The sequence below is a fragment of the Paraphaeosphaeria sporulosa genome (assembly GCF_001642045.1).
Source record: "Paraphaeosphaeria sporulosa strain AP3s5-JAC2a unplaced genomic scaffold CC84scaffold_9, whole genome shotgun sequence".
NCBI lineage: Eukaryota > Fungi > Ascomycota > Dothideomycetes > Pleosporales > Didymosphaeriaceae > Paraphaeosphaeria > Paraphaeosphaeria sporulosa.
In genome coordinates, this window is record NW_017253368.1 from 1,476,635 (window position 1) to 1,494,561 (window position 17,927).

Sequence of the window (17,927 nt, forward strand, 5' to 3'; positions counted from 1 at the left end):
CGCGATCGATTGATGTGTGGCTGCGAGGGATTGTGGGTGAAGTCGAGAGCTTTGCGTCATACGCAGTACGCTAATCCAAAGCGAACTCTCTCTCTCTATACTTCGAGATGTCGCGCATCTCAGGAGGTTACTTGCATGGTTCAGAACATGAATATATGCGCTACAAATACTAGATCACTTTTCTTTGGCTTACGCGTCCTTGTACTCCTTGTTAAACGCCCTCCCAATAACCATCCTCCTTACCTCGCTTGTCCCCGCCCCGATTTCATACAGCTTTGCGTCCCTTAGTATCCTCCCCACCGGAACCTCGTTCATGTATCCCATGCCACCCATTAACTGCACCGCATCGGCGGCAACTTCACTCGCCCTCTCACCCGCATACAGGATCGCGCCCGCGCAATCCTGCGTCTTAATGTCTGGGTTCTCATGCGATTCGTCGATGTGTCTAGCCACAGAATACGTGAAGGCTGACGACGCGCGGTACTTCGTGTACATGTCTGCGAGCTTGCCCTGGATAAGCTGGTTATGCGCGATAGGCTGACCGAATTGCTTGCGCTGATGTGTGTAGGGCAATGCGTTGTCGAGCGAGGCCTGCATGAGACCGAGGGGCCCGGCAGACAGTACCAACCGCTCGAGATCGAGACCTTCCATAAGCACCCGCACGCCTTTGTTCACTTCGCCCAGAACATTTTCTTTGGGTACGAAAACGTCCTCGAAGACGATCTCGCCTGTGTTGGAGCCGCGCATGCCAAACTTGTCGAGCTTCTTCGCGACCGAGAAGCCCTTTGCGCTGGTCTCGACTATGAAGGCAGTGATGCCTTTGGAGGCAGCGTCGGGTTGGGTCTTGGCGTAGACGACGATTGTGTGTGCGTCCGGGCCGTTGGTGATCCACATCTTTGTCCCATTGAGAATGTAGCCGCCGTCCACCTCTTTGGCTGTGGTCTTCATGCTCACGACGTCGGAACCTGCCGAGTGCTCGCTCATTGCCAGCGCGCCAACGTGTTCGCCAGAGATCAGGCCGGGGAGGTACTTCGCCTTCTGTTCTGCGGAGCCGTTGAGAGAAAGCTGATTCACGCAAAGCTGGGAGTGTGCCGCGTATGAGAGCCCGATGCTTCCTGGATCCTTTTGTCAGCCATGTCCCTTCGTGTTTGGGTACATGCGAAGTACCGCTCGCGCGACTCAACTCCTCCAAGATCACGCAGTGTGCCTGGTATCCCATGGCCAATCCGCCGTACTCTTCATCGGCTGTAGGACCTAAGAAACCTGCTTCCCCGAACTTTCGCCACATCTCGTTCGGGAACTCATTTATTTGGTCGGTCTTCTGCGCGAGCTCTTCGGGGATTTCTCGTCCTGTGGCAGTTCAGGTCAGTGCTTGTTCGATCCCTCAGGACACCACGTCTCTATTAATCAGTTAGAGGGTATGCTTACTCGCAAATTCCTGTACGCTCGCCCTTAGCTCTTCCAAATCTGCCTGTGTAGGTGGCACGAAGCCTTTGGGATGCTTCGTTGAAGCATGTCGTCTCCCGGCGACGAACAACGTACGCGGATGACGTTGGCTCAGTTGTCGCACGCTCCGGGCGAACATTTTGGATGTGATTGCAGACATTCTCTTGAATGTCCTAGAGGAAATCAGGGTGGAAGACAAGCACTCTCTAGAAACTGTCACGGTGGCGGACGTGTTGCTAGGGCGTGCGGATGGATGTTGCCCGCACCGGAAACAAAATGAATTATCACTGGAACAGTATACTGATGCGAAGCGCGAGTTCGAGTGTTAAAGCAGAATCGCATTCCGGTGTCCGTGTAGGAACTGAAGTGTATGAAAGCCGCGGCCCACAGAGCGGTTGTTCACGGCTGAAGCTGCGGAGGCGCACAGACCTAGCGTGGGGAAGCGTGCCTGTGCCGAGGCGAGGCGCGGCACGTTCCGCGTTCAGCTCACAAGTCGGGACCCTTGACAGGTCGAAGTATTGTACAGTGCATTGCGCGGTGAATCATAGCTCTTCGACCTTCTTCATAGGCCTCCCGTTGCATTCTCCAACATCCAGAGCCACCAGAAACCTGCTTACACAGTTGTACGCCGCGATCGTAGCCGTCAGCTCCACGACCTGCTTGTCACCCAACACCTCCCTCAATGCGCCCGCAACTCCATCATCCACCTCTACGCCCACCGTCATCTGATCCGTATATGCCAGAACAACCCACTGCTCCTTAGTCAATCCACCTTTCTCCGCGAAATCCACCTTATCGCCCTTCTTCACTAGTTCTGCTGTGTACGCTGTCTCCAGTCCTTCCTTTGAGATGCCACCCTTAAGCGCGAGCGCAGCGTGGACATCCCATTCGTGGACAGCGTGATTGATCACCGCAACGCGCGCGATGGCGAGTTCTTTGAGGGAGTCGGCGACGGAGGTCTTGGTACGGATCGCGCCAATAAACGAGTTCCAGCCGTCGGCTACGGCTGTGTTGTGTAGGAGGGCGAGGTCGAGTGGTATGAGTGGTCGAGGCGCGCGGCGCGCGGCTATGCGTTCGTAGACTGGCTTGTCTTCCTCGGTGGGAGGCTCTTTGGGGGCATATGGGACGCGCATCTCGAGAGGTGCGAGGACGAAGAAACGGCGGAGTTGGGACGAGGTGTTGAAATTCACTCTCAGAAGACTTTGAAATGGAGGTTTGGCAACTGGAACTGGAATCATGAGATGATAATATGTGGAGCTGTATGGGTTTTAGCTTACAAGAGCTCTGCTGGCTGTGGTGCGGAGCTTGCCCGCGGTGCTTCCCCGCGGTAGCAGACGCGGTAGATGTCATCCCCAACTGCTCTCGGCGATATCGGCGTAACAGCAAAAACGCCTTGCATCCGCGCCCTTACATTGTTGATCGTCAGTTATTGGAAGACCTCAATACTGGCATTTTGAGACAATATTATCTAACAGGCTCGTCTTGACGCAAGGGAGCATCAGATCAACACTCATATGTCCTCCATTGCGAGGCATCAACTTGAAGATTATGCATGAGCTATCAATATCTTGATACAGGGATTATTTCACGTATTTCGTGCTCTTTCATGTCTTCGCAGCATGCTCATGAGGAGCTATCCGCCGTCGCGCAGTGCCATGAAATGTGGTAGGTAAGGTCGGGTTTCGCCTTCCCGTTGTTTTGAAGAACTATGTCTGCACCTCATCCTCAGAAGTATAAGTATAGGTCTGTTTGTTCGATCAATGATTTTCGGAATCGAAGATGTCCATGAGAAGCGTCACCGCACGCGAGCACAGTGCCGAATACTTCAATGCGGAACCGCGCTAGCCAGGTACCTTCATCCAATCATGACTCTCGTCATCGTGGATAAACACTTATCCACCCCTCTTCCCTCTGTCTCCAGCCCACCTAGCGGTAGTGCCCCACCTTCGGTTTGGAGTTCGGCGTGTGCGAAACATGGGACAAAGCACAGTGGACAAAACATCGCTCCCACATTCTTTGCTCTGCCATTGACATTCGCAATTGTGAGGAACAGACGTGTCGCAACAAGATGGGAAAGCACCATCTTATGATTGGGACCTGGGTGAAGCCCGGCGTCATCATCACGGTCGCATTTGACGATGAGAAGTTGACCTTGGAGCTCGTCAAGAAGACGGAAATTCCACATGATGAGCCCATTTCCTGGATGGCTTTCGACGTACGTGCAGTCGCTCCGTCATAGGCAAATTGAGCGAATTAGAGGCTAATCTATATGGGCAACGACAGCATCAAAAGAAGAATATTTATGGCGCAAGCATGAAGAAATGGAGCAGTCACAGGGTTGACAGTCCGAGCGAAATTGTGCATACAGGCAGTTTCGAGATTGGCGGACATCGTAAGTGCACTCAGTGATATAGCCTGGATGAGTTTAATGGTTGCGAAGCGAAGGCCAACGACGCCGATACAAAGACGCGCGCTATCTTCCTCCTCCCGGCAAAGAAGCCGCCGTATAATGTCTATTGCAACCCGTTCTACGATTACGCTGGTTACGGCAACATTTTCAACGTCAATAGCGACGGTTCGTTGAAGGAGAACATACAAGACTATGAGTACTGCGACAAGTCCGCAATCCACGGCATGGTCTTCGATCCCACAGAGACCTACCTGTACAGTGCAGATATGTGGGCAAACCGTGTATGGTGCCACAAGAAGATTGACGACCAAGGCAGACTGGAGACCGTTGGGTTCACAGAAGCGGAGGGCAAGAAAGACCACCCGAGATGGGTTGAGATGCATCCCTCAGGACGCTATCTATATGCCTTGATGGAAGCAGGAAACAGGGTCTGCGAATACGTTATCGACCCGGAGACACACTTGCCTGTTTATACACACAGATGGTTCCCGCTGATCCCACCTGGTGAGTCCATCTTTTTCTAAATAGCTCACTTCACAAGGACTAATGATATACTTCAGACATTCCCAACCCCCATATGTACCGCTCCGATGTTGTCTTCCTTACACAATCCTCGAACTATCTCTTCGCTACATCTCGCGCGAACTCCTTCGATCTTACAGGCTACATTGCAGCGTTCAAGATCTCAGAGTCTGGATCGATTGAGCGACAGATCTGCCTAAATCCTACACCGACTAGCGGAGGTCACAGCAATGCGGTCAGCCCGTGTCCTTGGACAGATGAGTGGCTAGCCCTGACGGATGATGAGAAGGGTGGGGTCGAGATCTATAGGTGGCACAAGGAGTACCTCGCGAGGGTTGCAAGGCTCGAAGTTGGAGAGAAGGGCTTTGGTATGAATGCTATTTGGTACGACTGATATGATCAGAAAGTATATATACACGGACCTGCCAACCTGTGGCTTTGAATGCTATGGCGGTGCTTGATCGCCACGTAGATTTGGGATAGCTTAAAATACGAGACGTAGCGAGCTACGCAACAGAACCGTAGGCGTTCAATCCAAGCTGTAGATTGTCTTAAAAAAAAGTGATAGATTACAGGTTTGTCCTGACGCAATGGGCGCGTTCCGAATTCCGTTCCGACCTCGGAACCAGCTGGGGAATGAGGGGCAAATGTCTTTGCAGCTCTCCAGGCTCACTAGTGTGTCCGGCAAATGTCATCGGCGAGCTCCCCAATTATCTGAGGGGAACATCATCATAACGCCGTGGGTATGCGATTCCTACCTTCACTAGCTCTCACATTCGTCTGGACGAAAACATATCCTCCCTAAGTCTCATTATCAGCTCTCCCAGAACACTGCCACAACACATCACCCACCATGGCGTCTCAGAGCACTACCCGCGGCATCCTGTATGTAACGATGCAGCCCAAGGAGGGTCTGCCTCCTGCCCAATTCCACGATTGGTGAGTAACACCCCTTTGCCTTAGGGTTCACTTCGCCAGGCATGCTAAGCACATCCCTAGGTACAATAACGAACACGGTCCCGGTCGCCTCCGTCTCTCTTTCTGCCAGAATGGTTTCCGCTATCGCGCAAACGACCTTCCAGCATCCTCGTCGACCGGTACGCAGGAGCAGCCAGAATGGATGGCTATCTACGACATCGACGATATGGATTACCTCACCAAAGACGTGTACACGCGACTTCGCAAAGCGCCTGTTCAGAGCCAGAGAGAGCGCGATACCATGAAGCAGATACACGTAGATAGGCGCTTCTATGACGCAGTTGACGGAGATGAGTGGAAGGCGGATGACTTCAAAGTCTTGGAAGAGGTGCAAAACGAAGGCGAGGGCAACGTCGTAGTCGCTGTATACCTATCTTTGAAAGAGGGTGAAGGCAAAGAAGAGGAATTGGCCAAGTGGTACCGCGAGGAGCATGTCCCTCTGTTGTCTAAAGTGCCTGGCTGGCGTCGGACGAGGCGCTTTGTGACAAGCTACTTAGACTTGCAAGATGGCAGAGAAAAGGTGTACTTGGCGCTGCACGAATACGCGCCGCAGAACGGGCTAGGTGGTCCAGACTTCAAGAAGGCTACTACTACGGACTGGACCAGCAAGATTTACGAGAATGTGGTCGCGTCCAAGTTCAGAAGGGTATACAACCTTTACTACACGTTCGGGCCAGCACCACGAGACCTTCAAACCCTTACTTCGCCCGACACCATTCTGGCAGAATCCACAGACGGAGCGACAAAGACATATCCCGCTTCCTCAAACAACGCCGTTCCGGCGATCGACTCCTTCATCACCACATCAGACGGTGTTAACCTTCCCTACCGCCTGGAAGGGTCGTCCGATCCCAACGCGCCCCTCCTCATTCTTTCAAACTCTATCCTAGTCGAGTACGGCATCTGGGATGACTTCGTCAAGGAGTTCCTGCAGTTCACTAACAATAAGTACCGCGTTCTACGCTACAACTCGCGTGGTCGCACCGCACTCCCGTTATCTGCGAATGAGACCGTCACAGTCGACAAGCTCGCCAGCGACATCATCACCATCATGGACGCCCTCCGCGCAAAGACCGCCAGCGTCGTCGGCGTCAGCCTCGGCGGCGCTACCGCGCTCTGCGCCGGCCTCACCTACCCCGAGCGCGTCACAGCCTTCGTCGGCTGTGACACAAACTCCTTCGCTCCCGAATCCAACCCCAAGGCATGGGGCGAGCGCATCGCTGTTGCAGAGAAAGAGGGCCTCAAGTCCTCAACCACCTCGGAACCCATCGTTGGTGAGGAGCTCGCCGAGATGACTACGCGCCGGTGGTTCGTGAAAGAGAGCTACGAGGATGCTGAGCTGGCGAAGAAGATTGCGAGAGTGAATGAGATGGTGAAGACGAATTCACTGGCTGGGTTCAAGGATGGGGTCAAGGCGCTATATCAGTATGACTTTAGGGATAGGATGGGCGCGTACAAGGGGAAGGGTGCATTCTTGGCGGGTGCGGGTGACGGCGTGTTGCCGAAGACGATGCAGGGGATGGCGGATGCGTTGGGGAGTGGGGTTGAGTTGAAGGTCGTGGATAAGGCGGGGCATTTGCCGATGGTGGAGCAGCCGAGGGAGGTAGCGGAGTTTATTGCAAAATTCTTGGGTTGAAGGTGAAGGGTAGATGGAAGATGTGGGCTGTCACTGAATATTACTATTGGCGATTTATCTGTCGCTGCAGATGGTCCTGTTCCAACATCGTGCGTATGATCGCAGCCCCGGTGCTGTCTGATCGGGTCTCTCTTGCCTGTATGACTGAACATGGCGACCAGTTCCACACGCACAGCGCAAGCAGAATTGTGAGTTCGATGGACGAGTTGAAGTGCATGCTCCGACCAGACCACGTGCCTAGTGCACAGAACGCACACAGGGTACATAGTCAACTGGATTGATCCGTTGAATCCCCTCGTATGTTGAGGTATGTAACAGGATGTCATGGGGGCTTTGGGGTCATTCAATGGTTTCCTTGACATGTTAATGCTTCTACACCCACATTCATTGGGCGCTAGCAGCCACAACGGTTGTCGCTTCCTCGGTATAAGCGGCACCAAGATGGAAATCTTCCATGCTCTCCAACAGCCCTCATTAAACTCACTATCATCTTCTATACAATAACTGAGGCATCATTCCAAAATCATATCTATGCTGAAGGCGAAACTAAGTTAGACATAGCAAGCTTTGGTGGCGCCCACGTACAGATGTCGAAGACAATCGTTTCCCAATGTTTCCTTCACTCGAATTCGATGAGGACAAGATTCGAGCGGAACCGAATCCGAGTAGGCAGCACTATTGGTGGGTTAGGGACCATGTTCGGGGAGGGCACAATGGATATGTGGCAGAGCTTAAGAGATGTTTGACGTTGGCATTCTATCCGAACCAGACTAGGAGTATAATCTCGATTTCGTTGCCTAAGTCTGCATGTAACATGTCGTCAGCTACGCGACACTGGCTCATTGGGAGTGTATTGTTGTTTTCGGTCGTATTATGGATGGGGTTTGTTACATGAAGATTTACGCTAGTATATCAATTTTGTGTGTGATTGAGTTTGTGACAGTCATTTTTGCCAGGAAAGATTCGATATGGTCTTCTTCTGATGAGCCACAATTAGGAACTCTCTGTAACACTCAATATCGGCCAAGTGCTCCACAAAAGAGGCTCGACAGACGCACAAGTTGATGATACCTTGATGGCTGATCTGAAAATCTCAAAGGTACAGATGTAACATCTGCCTCTATACAAGTGAGCCACTGATGACAATTTAGGTCGACACAATCCAGTACTTTCGCTCTGAGTCTTCCCCGGCACCGAAATCCACACAACCTCGCCATGGTACCAACTACTTCTTCGGCCTGCCTCGCGAGATCAGAGATATGATATACGAGTACACGCTGACGGAACCAGGCGGACTCTTCTGGTGCCAACCGCCGGGACCATTCGAAGCCACGGTCGGCTTCACGACGACGCGTTAGTAGTGAACAAGGAAGCCAATGCAAATTCTACCGTCGGATATAGCCGTTTCCCGATATTTTCATCTCCGAGGCAGCTCGCAACGCTGATGCTATGGAAGCGAATCAGCTCTAACTTAATACGTCTGCCGTCGGCGCCACCACGAGACTTCGGGACTTGGCGTGAAGTTCAATGGTCTGACTTTTGCCATCCGGAAAGAGCATGATCAGGTCCTCATCACCGACTGCTTCGAGGCATTCATCCAAAGCTGCCATTTAAAGCGTCTTGGGCAGCTCAGGGGGATAACCCTCTGTGACTACGACTGTACGGACGATGTCTATAAGTACCGCGCTGTACCTGCTGTTCATCATGTCTCTCTCAAGCTATATCCAAGACACAGGTTCGACTTCATGGCAGCTTACCCACGAGCCACGATCAACTGGTACACAACCGGCTCGCGGACCGTATAGGTCTACTCTCGTACAGACAGATCGTGGCTGCATACGGCGCTGCAGCGTTCTTCACTACTATCTCTGTAGTATTAGGGAATTTTGCCATTTTTGCGAGCAAGGACACTTTCTACAACAACCTCTCAACTATCTTCCGCATTTCACGGGGCGCATAGCTGGGTGTTGAAGTTAAGGAGAGAGACTCTGATGGCGTGACTCCTCTGTCGCCTTACCTGGTACTAGCTACTGTTAGATTCGGAAGAAAGAAAGAAGAGAATTGCGATCTGGAGGTCGTGACGGGGACAGATGCGGGTGCTCAGATGTCGCTGCTTGGAGAAGACGAGATCCGGGCTTCGCGTGGAAAAGATAACAAGTCTGGAGTGTAGATACACAATCGTCGGGGAAGCGACTACGAGGTCCTTTCACGCTCGAACGGAATATTACATACAGCTGTTCGCTTTGTCATATAGACTATTTCGGTTCATTCGTCGGTCATACGTGCATGACCCCTGCATCAATTTTACCAATGTATCGCTGACAACCTCCCTTGGTCGAGACGCGTTCAAGTCCCATTCGTGACATTCAATTGCAAGCAAAATTGGTCGGGGACATAACTTTGTCGTATTCCGAGCACAAAGATCCAATCATAGATGTTTCAAATTTCTCAATGGGGGTACATGCTCAGCCTCATACAGCACGGCTAAGCGCCACCCAGCCCATTTCAACAACGGCTATTGTTCATCCGTTGCGCCCCCAAAGACTTACTTTGAAGCGAGCGAATAGAAAGATGGATTACGCCAGCCATTTTCTGCTGGTCGTGCCACTCTCCCAGAAAGAACGTATCTTTGGCTTGCATGCTCACTTCCGCGCTACGCCCAAGCCCGGATTAGTGATTCCCGTGGGGCGCAGATGCGTCTTCTGGAACGACACCGAAATATCTTTGCTGATGAGTGGCTTCCGATGGCGCTTGAAACTCCCGGACGCAACAAAGGGCGACTCGGTGGGAGATACATAAGGCTGCGAGCTCCATCAGGATGGAAAATCCACACGACACCCACACCCAGCTCCTCACTTTGATCTCTTCAAGTTCCCTGTCTCATTAGCTGCTCTCGTTCAAGATGATTTCCACCTCATTCATTGCCGTTGCTCTGGGTGCTCTGCCCTTGGTGTTTGCAAACTATGGATACCCCGTAGCCAACGGTACTGCAACCTCAGTCGTCTATCCCAGTGGCACAGGAAGCCCGGCCGCGTCTACTCAGACCGTGGCAGTTGGTAAAGACGGTCTCGTGTTCACACCCGACACCATCCATGCAAACAAGGGCGATGAAATCGTCTTCGAGTTCTACCCAAAGAACCACGCAGTCGTTCAGGCCGACTTCAACAACCCCTGCAACCCCAGCGCGAGTGGACTTGGTATCTTCTCGGGCTTCGTTCCTAGCGCAGCTGGCCGCGCTGTAAGCATCATGCTGTAGAAATAAGGAGAGAAGATGAGCTGACAGTCGAGTTTAGAACAAAACCTTCACCGTCACGATCGAAGACGACAAAAAGCCTATCTGGCTCTACTGCCCGCAGAACAACCCGAAATCACACTGCGCACAAGGCATGGTCGCTGTGATCAACCCACCGCAGTACTCTCACAACACTCTCAATGCATTCAAGCTCGCTGCAGCAAAGACAGGAAACGCCACGGCACCAACTACGGGCCCTGCTGGTGGCCAGCTGACGACCATTGGAACTCCTGGCGCTCCCGGCGCACCTGGGACGTCTGGCGCTCCCACAGCGTCTGGTAGCGCACCTGCTCCGAGCGGTAGCGCACCTGTTGAGTCCCCGGGTGCTGGATCATCGATTGCTGTTAATGGTGTGCTGGGACTGGTCGCATTGTTCGCTGCCATGACATTATAGATAGCCACTTCTCTTTCTGTGGGGCGTGCTGGAGCACGATCGGTTCGAATGTTGGACCTGCGACCCGAATCAGGGTTTAATGTACACTAGACGCACTGTAATGTATGAATAACATATCCGATTAAAAAAAATCCCTTGAGTTCGTTCTGGTGATCTCTTGATGAACAGCTCTACAAATCGCTGGCGTCGGATCGTGTCTCGACAAGTGGTGATGCTTGATGCTTCAAGAACCCACATCGATCTTCGCACTTACGCTACCAGCCAATCAAAGCCCTTCACTATATATCTTGGCGCCCACACAACGCGCGAAAAAGCTAAGCGACCGTGAACTTTTCGACAACCTCTTAAGCAAAAGTCCACACCACACGCCCAGCGCAGGATAACCACTTCTTTGCGTCTACCCCCCACTCCACCACAATGCCATCCACAGTACGTCCACCGCTTTGCTGTCCGCCAGGTTGAGCGCAGCGCTCCCTCGCACAGAACAGTAGGCTAAAGTACATGTTATAGAAGCGCGCAACCGGCGGTGCCGCCGCGAAGAAGAGCCAGAAGATCACCAAGAAGTTCATCATCAACTGCTCGCAGCCGGTCAACGACAAGATCTTCGACATCCAGGCCTTCGAGAAGTTCCTGCACGACCGCATCAAGGTCGAGGGCCGCACCGGCAACCTCGGCGAGACCATCCAGATCTCCCAGCAGGGAGATGGCAAGATCGAGGTCATTGCCCACCAGGAGTTCTCTGGCCGCTACCTGAAGTACCTGTACGTCTATGTGTGCGCGCAGCCGAGGGGACACATTGCTAACGGTCGCGCAGCACCAAGAAGTTCCTCAAGAAGCAGCAGCTCCGTGACTGGCTCCGCGTCGTTTCCACCTCCAAGGGTGTGTACGAGCTCCGCTTCTTCAACGTCGTCAACGACGAGGCCGACGAGGACGAGGACTAGATCCCACGATCTGGCTATGCGATATGATCTGCATGTGCATGGAGTCTATTGCTCAAAAATGGGTCTGGGCGGTGGTTTTTTAGAGGGTATATAGAGCAATGCAAAATTTGCCGTGCCCTCAACTAAGGATACTGATGTGTGAACCATGCTATGTTGTAGATCTTGAGCGAAGGATTGCGGTATTGTGATTTTATACTGCATTTTGCCCCTGCTTCGCACGTTCACTCGAGAGATCGCTGAGAAACCGAAATTTCATTTGTCTGAAGCTCTTTACTTGTACCCACACTCGTGGTCCGCAACGGTACCTCCACGAAGCCAGACCGATACTGCAGACCCGGGACTAGCAGACCATGGGACCTCTTCCGACTCACGTCTACTTGTATACTTCCTGCGTTCACGTTGAATTACATGTTTGCTTATCGCAGCGTCCGCTTTAAACGCGGGGAGATATCTAATTGATCTAGAACAGTTGCTAACATCAGTAGCGATTGGAAGGTTCGAAAGCGACGTTCTCAAGAGGGACGTATCATACGACGAAATTTGTACCTTCAATTGTATGTGTGAACCTCTGGAGCATTCGGTTACGTTCGTAAGTAAGCTGCTTTATCTAGACAATCCTAACTGTCGCAACGCTATGGCGACTCAAAAGGGTCGCGTGCGAGATTGAAGCTTTCGTACAATGCCGTCGAGAAATAAAAACCTCGTACCGAAAAAGCCCTTAGGCCGATCAACGCCAAACGCCCGCCGTCATTTTTCACAGAACGGAGCCTCAGTCCTAACCGCCTATTTTCTCACCGTCTTGCTTGCCTTGATGACAATGTCCCGGAGCGTGCCATATGCCTCGTCCCACTCGGCCTTGTCATCGTCGCTGATGTCCTTCTTCTTGCTTACTCGCTCCCGGCCTACGAGCACGACACTGGTAGGGCGCTTCGTTGCACTTGCTTCGCCGAGCTCTGCGCGGCTCTTGACAAAGAGGTATGGCACGTTGTGGTCTTCGCAGAGGACGGGGATGTGGGAGATGACATCCATGGGCGAGATGTCGGCAGCAATGACGACGATGGCAGAGGGGTTGGAGATGTCGGACGAGGGGGGTGCGTTGGAGGACGACTTGCGGAGGAACTTGACGACTTCCTTAACGCCGCGGCGGAGAGTCTTGGTCTTAGCAGCTGGGGTAATCGTTAGCTTTCAAATCTTCAACCGACGTGGAATGACGTGGGCTTACACTTCTTGACCGTCTTGAGCACCTTCTTGACGTCCTTGGTCTCCTCGAGGAGAGGCTCCGCAATGGGCACCAATGCGCTCGCGGGAATGTCCCGGGGCGCAACCTCGCCATCCGCATCCACGACCTTTACCATGCTCTCCTCAGGATCCTTGTCGAGCTCCATCTCCAAGGTCTCTGCGACATCGCCATTGAGCTTCGACTTCTTCTCCTTCTTGGACTTCTTGACGCCGTCAACCTCGGAGCGCTTCTCCTTCTTCTCCTTCTTCTCCTTCTTATCCTTCACTCTCTTCTCTTCCTTGTCTTTGCCCATTGTGAATGCGCGTGCAGTGGCTTCTGGTATGCAAGGGTTGGTAATGCGGGACGACAGTATATCAGGTCGCAATCAAGGGCTATGTAGTAGCTCTATGCGGAATGCGACTGATTTCAAGATTGTGGGCGGGCCGACGCGTTCTTGATGTTGGCTGGCGAGCTTCGCACTTTTTCCGTCCAAAATTTCGAAGCTGCACAGCCTTAGCGCCTTGGCACCATGGATGTCTTGGCATGGCGCGCACACGCTCACAGCACAGTGGGTGCAGTAATATCGAACGCCTCTACAACAGATCTGAGCCAAAAGCGTCCGAAGTCTTGTCTTCACGTACTTGAGCAGGAAGCAGCCGAAGTTGACCAAACGCATCCTATTATACATGACTATATAGCAACCCGCAGCGCCCCTAAAAATATCCACTGCCCACTGACCCGACTTCCTCCCTCCTCCGCCGTCGCGAAGACAAATGGAACAAGCACTAGTGGTATATGCGATAAGAAACTAGACTAGATGAGATGAGGAAATATAGTGGAAGCCAAAAGCAAGAAAACAAAACATTAACGGATTGCTGCAGCACACCTGTAACAAACAAGAAGCGCAGCATGGGGCCAGCCACCAATAGTGATTTCCAAAACAACGAGAGGGTATGTAAGAGTAGAAAAGGTATTAGTAGAGTGACCCCATGTCCATTAGGGGCAAAGTCCAAGCCCAGCTGTGTCGACAAATGGACCGAGACCGCCCCGTGCGCCAGATTGAACCCATTCTTAAAACCGAACTTGAGATCGGTGGAGACAGAAATAAGAACTCAGCACACTATGCAGCCAAATTGAGAAGAGCACACCGAACTCCGAGCCATGCTCCAAACAATCGGGACATGATGGAGGTGGAGATGTGCAAACAGTCTAAAGGTAAAGTGGAGACAAGAATGAAATGTCGTCAAAGTCGTAAGGAGCGGACCTGGTGGTACTAGTAAGCCATCTGCATCTCGAGCACTTGGACACCGCCGGCAGCCATGGAGGGTGTCGCAGAGCCTGAGCGTTCAGACATGGCGTCTTCGTAACCCACCAGGGCCTGGGAGTGGAGTTTGAAGGCTTCACCCATGAGCTTAGTGATACTGGTACTTGTCAGCGTTGATCTAGTATGAGAGTGGCGATTACTTACCCCCAAACAACCACCTCATCTATCATGCTACCCCAGAGCCGAGCCACGGTAGAGCTGAGTTTGGCACCATACACATCGACAGAATCGTCATCAAACAGATTCCGAAGCTTGTTGTACATTGCTAATTCTTCCTCGGTAGCGGGCTCCTCGTCGTGTTCTAGGCGATACAACCAGAGAGTAAGAATGACCATGAGATCCATTCCGGTCAGAGGGTGTTCGATGCTCCAATTGGTCGCTGAAGTACGCGCGACCCAGCGGATACCTTGAACAGCTGCGACTTCGATGCAGTCAAAGCATTCCTGAATGACCTTGATCATCTCCTCCGATCGCTGCACCTTGTCCCGTGCGTTGGTCATGGCGGCGGCAACCTCGTAGGAGTCATGGTAGCGCAAAGCTTCCTGGACGGACTTCAGATCTACCACAAGCCTTGTCCGAGTGTTCCTGTACATGGCCATGGCGTTGAAGATCAAGGGATGACCTTTGTGCGGCGCACTCAATTGGACCACGACTGTCTCCGGCTCGCAGAGGTCGAGGGACTTCTCCCAGGTCTCTAATGCAAGTCTCAACTTGTACTCAGTCACAACATCCTGCAAAGCCTCCGGGCTGCGCTTGTGGTACCATACTTCCAAGAACAGTGCGTTGATCATGACCCGGGTAGCGAAAGCACTGTACTGAGCTGGTTCCCCTTGGAAAAGATTGTCGTGGGCCTGACGGAAGGTAATGATCTTGGATGCTGAAACGCTCTCGCGCCACGACTCCTCGTCAGATACCTCCATCGTCCAAAGAGATTCAGAAGACGGAAGCTCGAGCGTGTCGAATTCATTGAAGCCCATGGCGGGCGTATGGTTGTAGGTCAGAGTCATGAGCCCAAAGAAGATATACACTGCGTAGTAAGTGCGGCGACATTGCTCGTCTACGGTCCACTCTTCATGGCTTGGCTGCGCGTTCTCTCGAGCCTCGGAGCGAAGCTTGAGTTCATATCGGTTTCCAGCTACCATATTAGCCAAAAGACTTTTGATGGAGCAGGCCCACTCGAGCCCCTTCGGATCGCCGCTCCAGCTTGCGAAGATCATGTTGAGTAGAGTACTTTGCATGGTCCAGAGCGGGCATTTGCGGGAGCTGAAGTTTTCCTTGTTCTGCAAGAATTGATTTACGAGAACCTTAGACCCAATATGGAGCATGTATGCCTGATCTTGGTCGAAGATGTACAGTGCACCGATCGAGAGCACGGCAAGGAGGAGCGGAGCTGCAACTTCAGTAGGCCGGAATGTGGCCGGGTGCAAGAACGGCAGATGGTGATGAAACAGGTCGAAGTATGTCTTGAGCAGCCTGTTAACAGTGTTTAGGCTTGGTAAGTGGAAGGTATCCAACAGAGCGTTTTCGCTGTCGTACTGTCTGATGTTCTCAAAAATCCTTGCGCACTGTTCATCGTTCTCTACTTGAGGAGCTCGCGCAACCATGAGTGCTTGACTGGGACCCGGAGATCTGCGGTAATCAACAGGTGATACAGGGCCGAGCATACCGGGATAGGGTGAGAGTGCACCTGGCGTCCCGAGACCAGCGGCAGCGGCGGAGCTGTTCATTGGCTGGAAAGTAGGCGGGATGCTGGAGTTTGACATATTACGCTCCATTAGCGGCGGCAGCTGGTGGGGGTGCGAGCTGAGAGCGCTGGCACTGTTGAAAGCAGGATGCGTGTCCTGGGCCCCGTGTGTCCTAGATTCGGGCACCATGGAGTCCCCCCAAGGCATTTGTGGCAACGACATGGAGCCCGGGGCAGGGTAGGTAACGGCAGGCTCCATCATGGGGGGGCCAGTGGGCGAGATGACAGCGCTCGGGGCTTCGGTAGACATTTCAGGCTCCTGGCTAGCCATGGCCTTGTGGCGGAAGTCGGTCATCAACATGGCCGCCGCCTCTATGTCCACCATCTCTTCACTGCTGGCCTCGATCTGTTCCAGAGTAGTCGCGGACTCATGTGCCATGACACCTTTCGACGGGCCCGGTGCGGCAGACTCTTCTTGCGTCTTGTTGCTGGTACGGCGTTTGACCTCGCTGGTCAGTGGCACGCCGCCATCTTTTGCGTGAACGGTGCGATCGTGGCGCAACAAGAGGTCGCGACGGACGAAGGTGCTGCGGCATTTGTGGCATTTGAAGGGGCGTTCTTTGGTGTCTGTGAGGGGTAGTTAGCAACAGAAACCCCGCAACGCGCAAGCTTCGCGACTTCCGCGCATCAACAAAGCATCAAAAAAGAGCCGCTGCAGCCATCCCGCACGTGTAAAGGAGGACAGGATGACGTGACGCGAACGCGAAGGTGCGATGCGCGATCGTTGCGGATAGTGTTGTGTCGCACCAATATTACCATGAGCACTCAGACATCACTGGGGCGCGGCGCATTGCCTCCGCGGACGCCGCCATCACGCAACGACTCTATCAAGGTATGGACAGTGACTTACGGGATCTCTCATGACGACTGCGGTGCTCGCTCCTGCTGAAGGCGCGGTTGCAGAACTGACACTTGTACTTCTTCTCGGGTGCAGAGCCCGTCTTGCGGGCGGCGGGCGATGCGGCGGCGGAGGCCATGGTCATAGCAGCAGCGGGCATGGACCGGCAGAGAGGGGAGACTGGGTCTCTACGGCGAGATCGCTCGGGTGTGAGGGCGGTGCTGCCGGGTGCGCGACGGTATTAAAGCGTGCAGGGCGAATCTAGTAGCATTCCTTCGCGTCGACGTCGGTGTTCGCATAGAAAAAGGCGTACCGGGTAGATGCCGGATGGATGGACAACTCGTTGGTTGTTTGCGACGGCAGGTGGGATGAAATAGAGGTAGGTGATGCACGTAGGGTGAAAGGCGAGCGCGGGCAAAAGCGACGACCTTAGCGAACTAAAGGAGAGGGGGAAGAGGGAAGGCGAGGGGCAGCCAATGACAAAACCAGCCCCCCCGTCAGTGCTGTAGCCCAGCAGAGTGAGGCTAAGCCGGGGGCGTGGTGCTGGTGCCACGTCCGTCGCGGGTGCGGCTCTCGTTACTTTTCCAAGGTTGCCGCCCGTTTATTTCACTTGCGCATGTATTGGGTGCGGATGCGCGGCTGCCCCTCACTGTTGACAGTGGTGTTCGCAGCGGGGTGCTCTTGCCCCTCCAAAACGGAGCTTGCAGCTACAGACCACCGCGTTCCTCCCATGCACACCACCTGGGCAACTTCACAGACAGCCGCAAGACATGGCGCAGTGCATCCCGCGTTGCAGACCGCCGGCAGTGCTGCACCCGCAAGCTGGCTAGAGCGCAGCATGGCCGCCCGCCCGCCCGCCAACCGCCCGTAAGTTCCAACAGCCCGTACCCAGGTACCTGCCTCGCGAACCAAGGCTAGTCGCGCCAGAGTGCTGTACGACGGAGCCGTCAATTCGTCTTTGGCTCGCTGTGCAGCATCCAGAAAAGAGCGGTATGGCCTCGCTATGCCCTATGTATCTCCAGCCGGTCCACTTCTGCCAACGACCGCATATTCACACCGCCTTCCGGCACGTCTTCGTGCGTAAAGTTACTGACACAGCGGTAAAAATTCCACGGGAGGGGTGGGCGACGCCCCTCTCAGCCCACTTTCGCTATGCCATCTTATGACGACGGTGGGAAAAGGG

The 17,927-nt window shown here is 53.4% G+C and overlaps 9 protein-coding genes across 9 annotated transcripts; 5 read left to right on the plus strand and 4 right to left on the minus strand.

Annotated features, from left to right (window-relative positions):
* Positions 1 to 189: 189 nt before the first annotated feature.
* CC84DRAFT_1220749 (isovaleryl-CoA dehydrogenase mitochondrial precursor) lies at positions 190 to 1,585 on the minus strand (the record flags this gene model as incomplete). Its single annotated transcript, XM_018183198.1, has 3 exons — positions 190 to 1,115; positions 1,168 to 1,350; positions 1,429 to 1,585. The coding sequence occupies 3 exons, from the start codon at positions 1,583 to 1,585 to the stop codon at positions 190 to 192; spliced, it is 1,266 nt and encodes a 421-aa protein (XP_018032790.1).
* Positions 1,586 to 1,988: 403 nt separating this feature from the next.
* CC84DRAFT_1098586 (4-carboxymuconolactone decarboxylase-like protein) lies at positions 1,989 to 2,579 on the minus strand (the record flags this gene model as incomplete). The annotated part of the gene is made up of 1 exon (XM_018174777.1): positions 1,989 to 2,579. The coding sequence occupies one exon, from the start codon at positions 2,577 to 2,579 to the stop codon at positions 1,989 to 1,991; it is 591 nt and encodes a 196-aa protein (XP_018032791.1).
* Positions 2,580 to 3,402: 823 nt separating this feature from the next.
* CC84DRAFT_1262353 (3-carboxy-cis,cis-mucoante lactonizing enzyme) lies at positions 3,403 to 4,906 on the plus strand. Its single transcript, XM_018185146.1, has 4 exons — positions 3,403 to 3,661; positions 3,730 to 3,838; positions 3,887 to 4,360; positions 4,417 to 4,906. The coding sequence occupies exons 1-4, from the start codon at positions 3,515 to 3,517 to the stop codon at positions 4,770 to 4,772; spliced, it is 1,086 nt and encodes a 361-aa protein (XP_018032792.1). The 5' UTR covers positions 3,403 to 3,514; the 3' UTR covers positions 4,773 to 4,906.
* A 156-nt stretch (positions 4,907 to 5,062) lies between these two features.
* CC84DRAFT_1167476 (alpha/beta hydrolase-like protein) lies at positions 5,063 to 7,056 on the plus strand. The gene is made up of 2 exons (XM_018179184.1): positions 5,063 to 5,317; positions 5,378 to 7,056. The coding sequence occupies exons 1-2, from the start codon at positions 5,232 to 5,234 to the stop codon at positions 6,990 to 6,992; spliced, it is 1,701 nt and encodes a 566-aa protein (XP_018032793.1). The 5' UTR covers positions 5,063 to 5,231; the 3' UTR covers positions 6,993 to 7,056.
* Positions 7,057 to 8,067: 1,011 nt separating this feature from the next.
* On the plus strand, positions 8,068 to 8,350 carry CC84DRAFT_1220753 (uncharacterized protein; the record flags this gene model as incomplete). Its single annotated transcript, XM_018183199.1, has 2 exons — positions 8,068 to 8,091; positions 8,144 to 8,350. The coding sequence occupies 2 exons, from the start codon at positions 8,068 to 8,070 to the stop codon at positions 8,348 to 8,350; spliced, it is 231 nt and encodes a 76-aa protein (XP_018032794.1).
* Positions 8,351 to 10,011: 1,661 nt separating this feature from the next.
* On the plus strand, positions 10,012 to 10,441 carry CC84DRAFT_1064148 (Cupredoxin; the record flags this gene model as incomplete). Its single annotated transcript, XM_018173622.1, has 2 exons — positions 10,012 to 10,230; positions 10,286 to 10,441. Coding segments are annotated over 2 exons (375 nt in total), but the record flags the coding sequence as incomplete, so codon positions are not given.
* Positions 10,442 to 10,866: 425 nt separating this feature from the next.
* On the plus strand, positions 10,867 to 11,705 carry CC84DRAFT_1167479 (ribosomal protein L22e). Its single transcript, XM_018179185.1, has 3 exons — positions 10,867 to 11,107; positions 11,189 to 11,439; positions 11,493 to 11,705. Exons 1-3 carry the CDS (start codon positions 11,096 to 11,098, stop codon positions 11,617 to 11,619), a joined length of 390 nt encoding a protein of 129 aa, XP_018032796.1. The 5' UTR covers positions 10,867 to 11,095; the 3' UTR covers positions 11,620 to 11,705.
* A 439-nt stretch (positions 11,706 to 12,144) lies between these two features.
* On the minus strand, positions 12,145 to 13,290 carry CC84DRAFT_1198556 (L30e-like protein). The gene is made up of 2 exons (XM_018181574.1): positions 12,842 to 13,290; positions 12,145 to 12,785 (listed from the first exon to the last, which is right to left on the minus strand). The coding sequence occupies exons 1-2, from the start codon at positions 13,149 to 13,151 to the stop codon at positions 12,403 to 12,405; spliced, it is 693 nt and encodes a 230-aa protein (XP_018032797.1). The 5' UTR covers positions 13,152 to 13,290; the 3' UTR covers positions 12,145 to 12,402.
* A 753-nt stretch (positions 13,291 to 14,043) lies between these two features.
* CC84DRAFT_1020870 (uncharacterized protein) lies at positions 14,044 to 17,132 on the minus strand. The gene is made up of 3 exons (XM_018173380.1): positions 16,757 to 17,132; positions 14,307 to 16,473; positions 14,044 to 14,259 (listed from the first exon to the last, which is right to left on the minus strand). Exons 1-3 carry the CDS (start codon positions 16,902 to 16,904, stop codon positions 14,112 to 14,114), a joined length of 2,463 nt encoding a protein of 820 aa, XP_018032798.1. The 5' UTR covers positions 16,905 to 17,132; the 3' UTR covers positions 14,044 to 14,111.
* Positions 17,133 to 17,927: the final 795 nt, after the last annotated feature.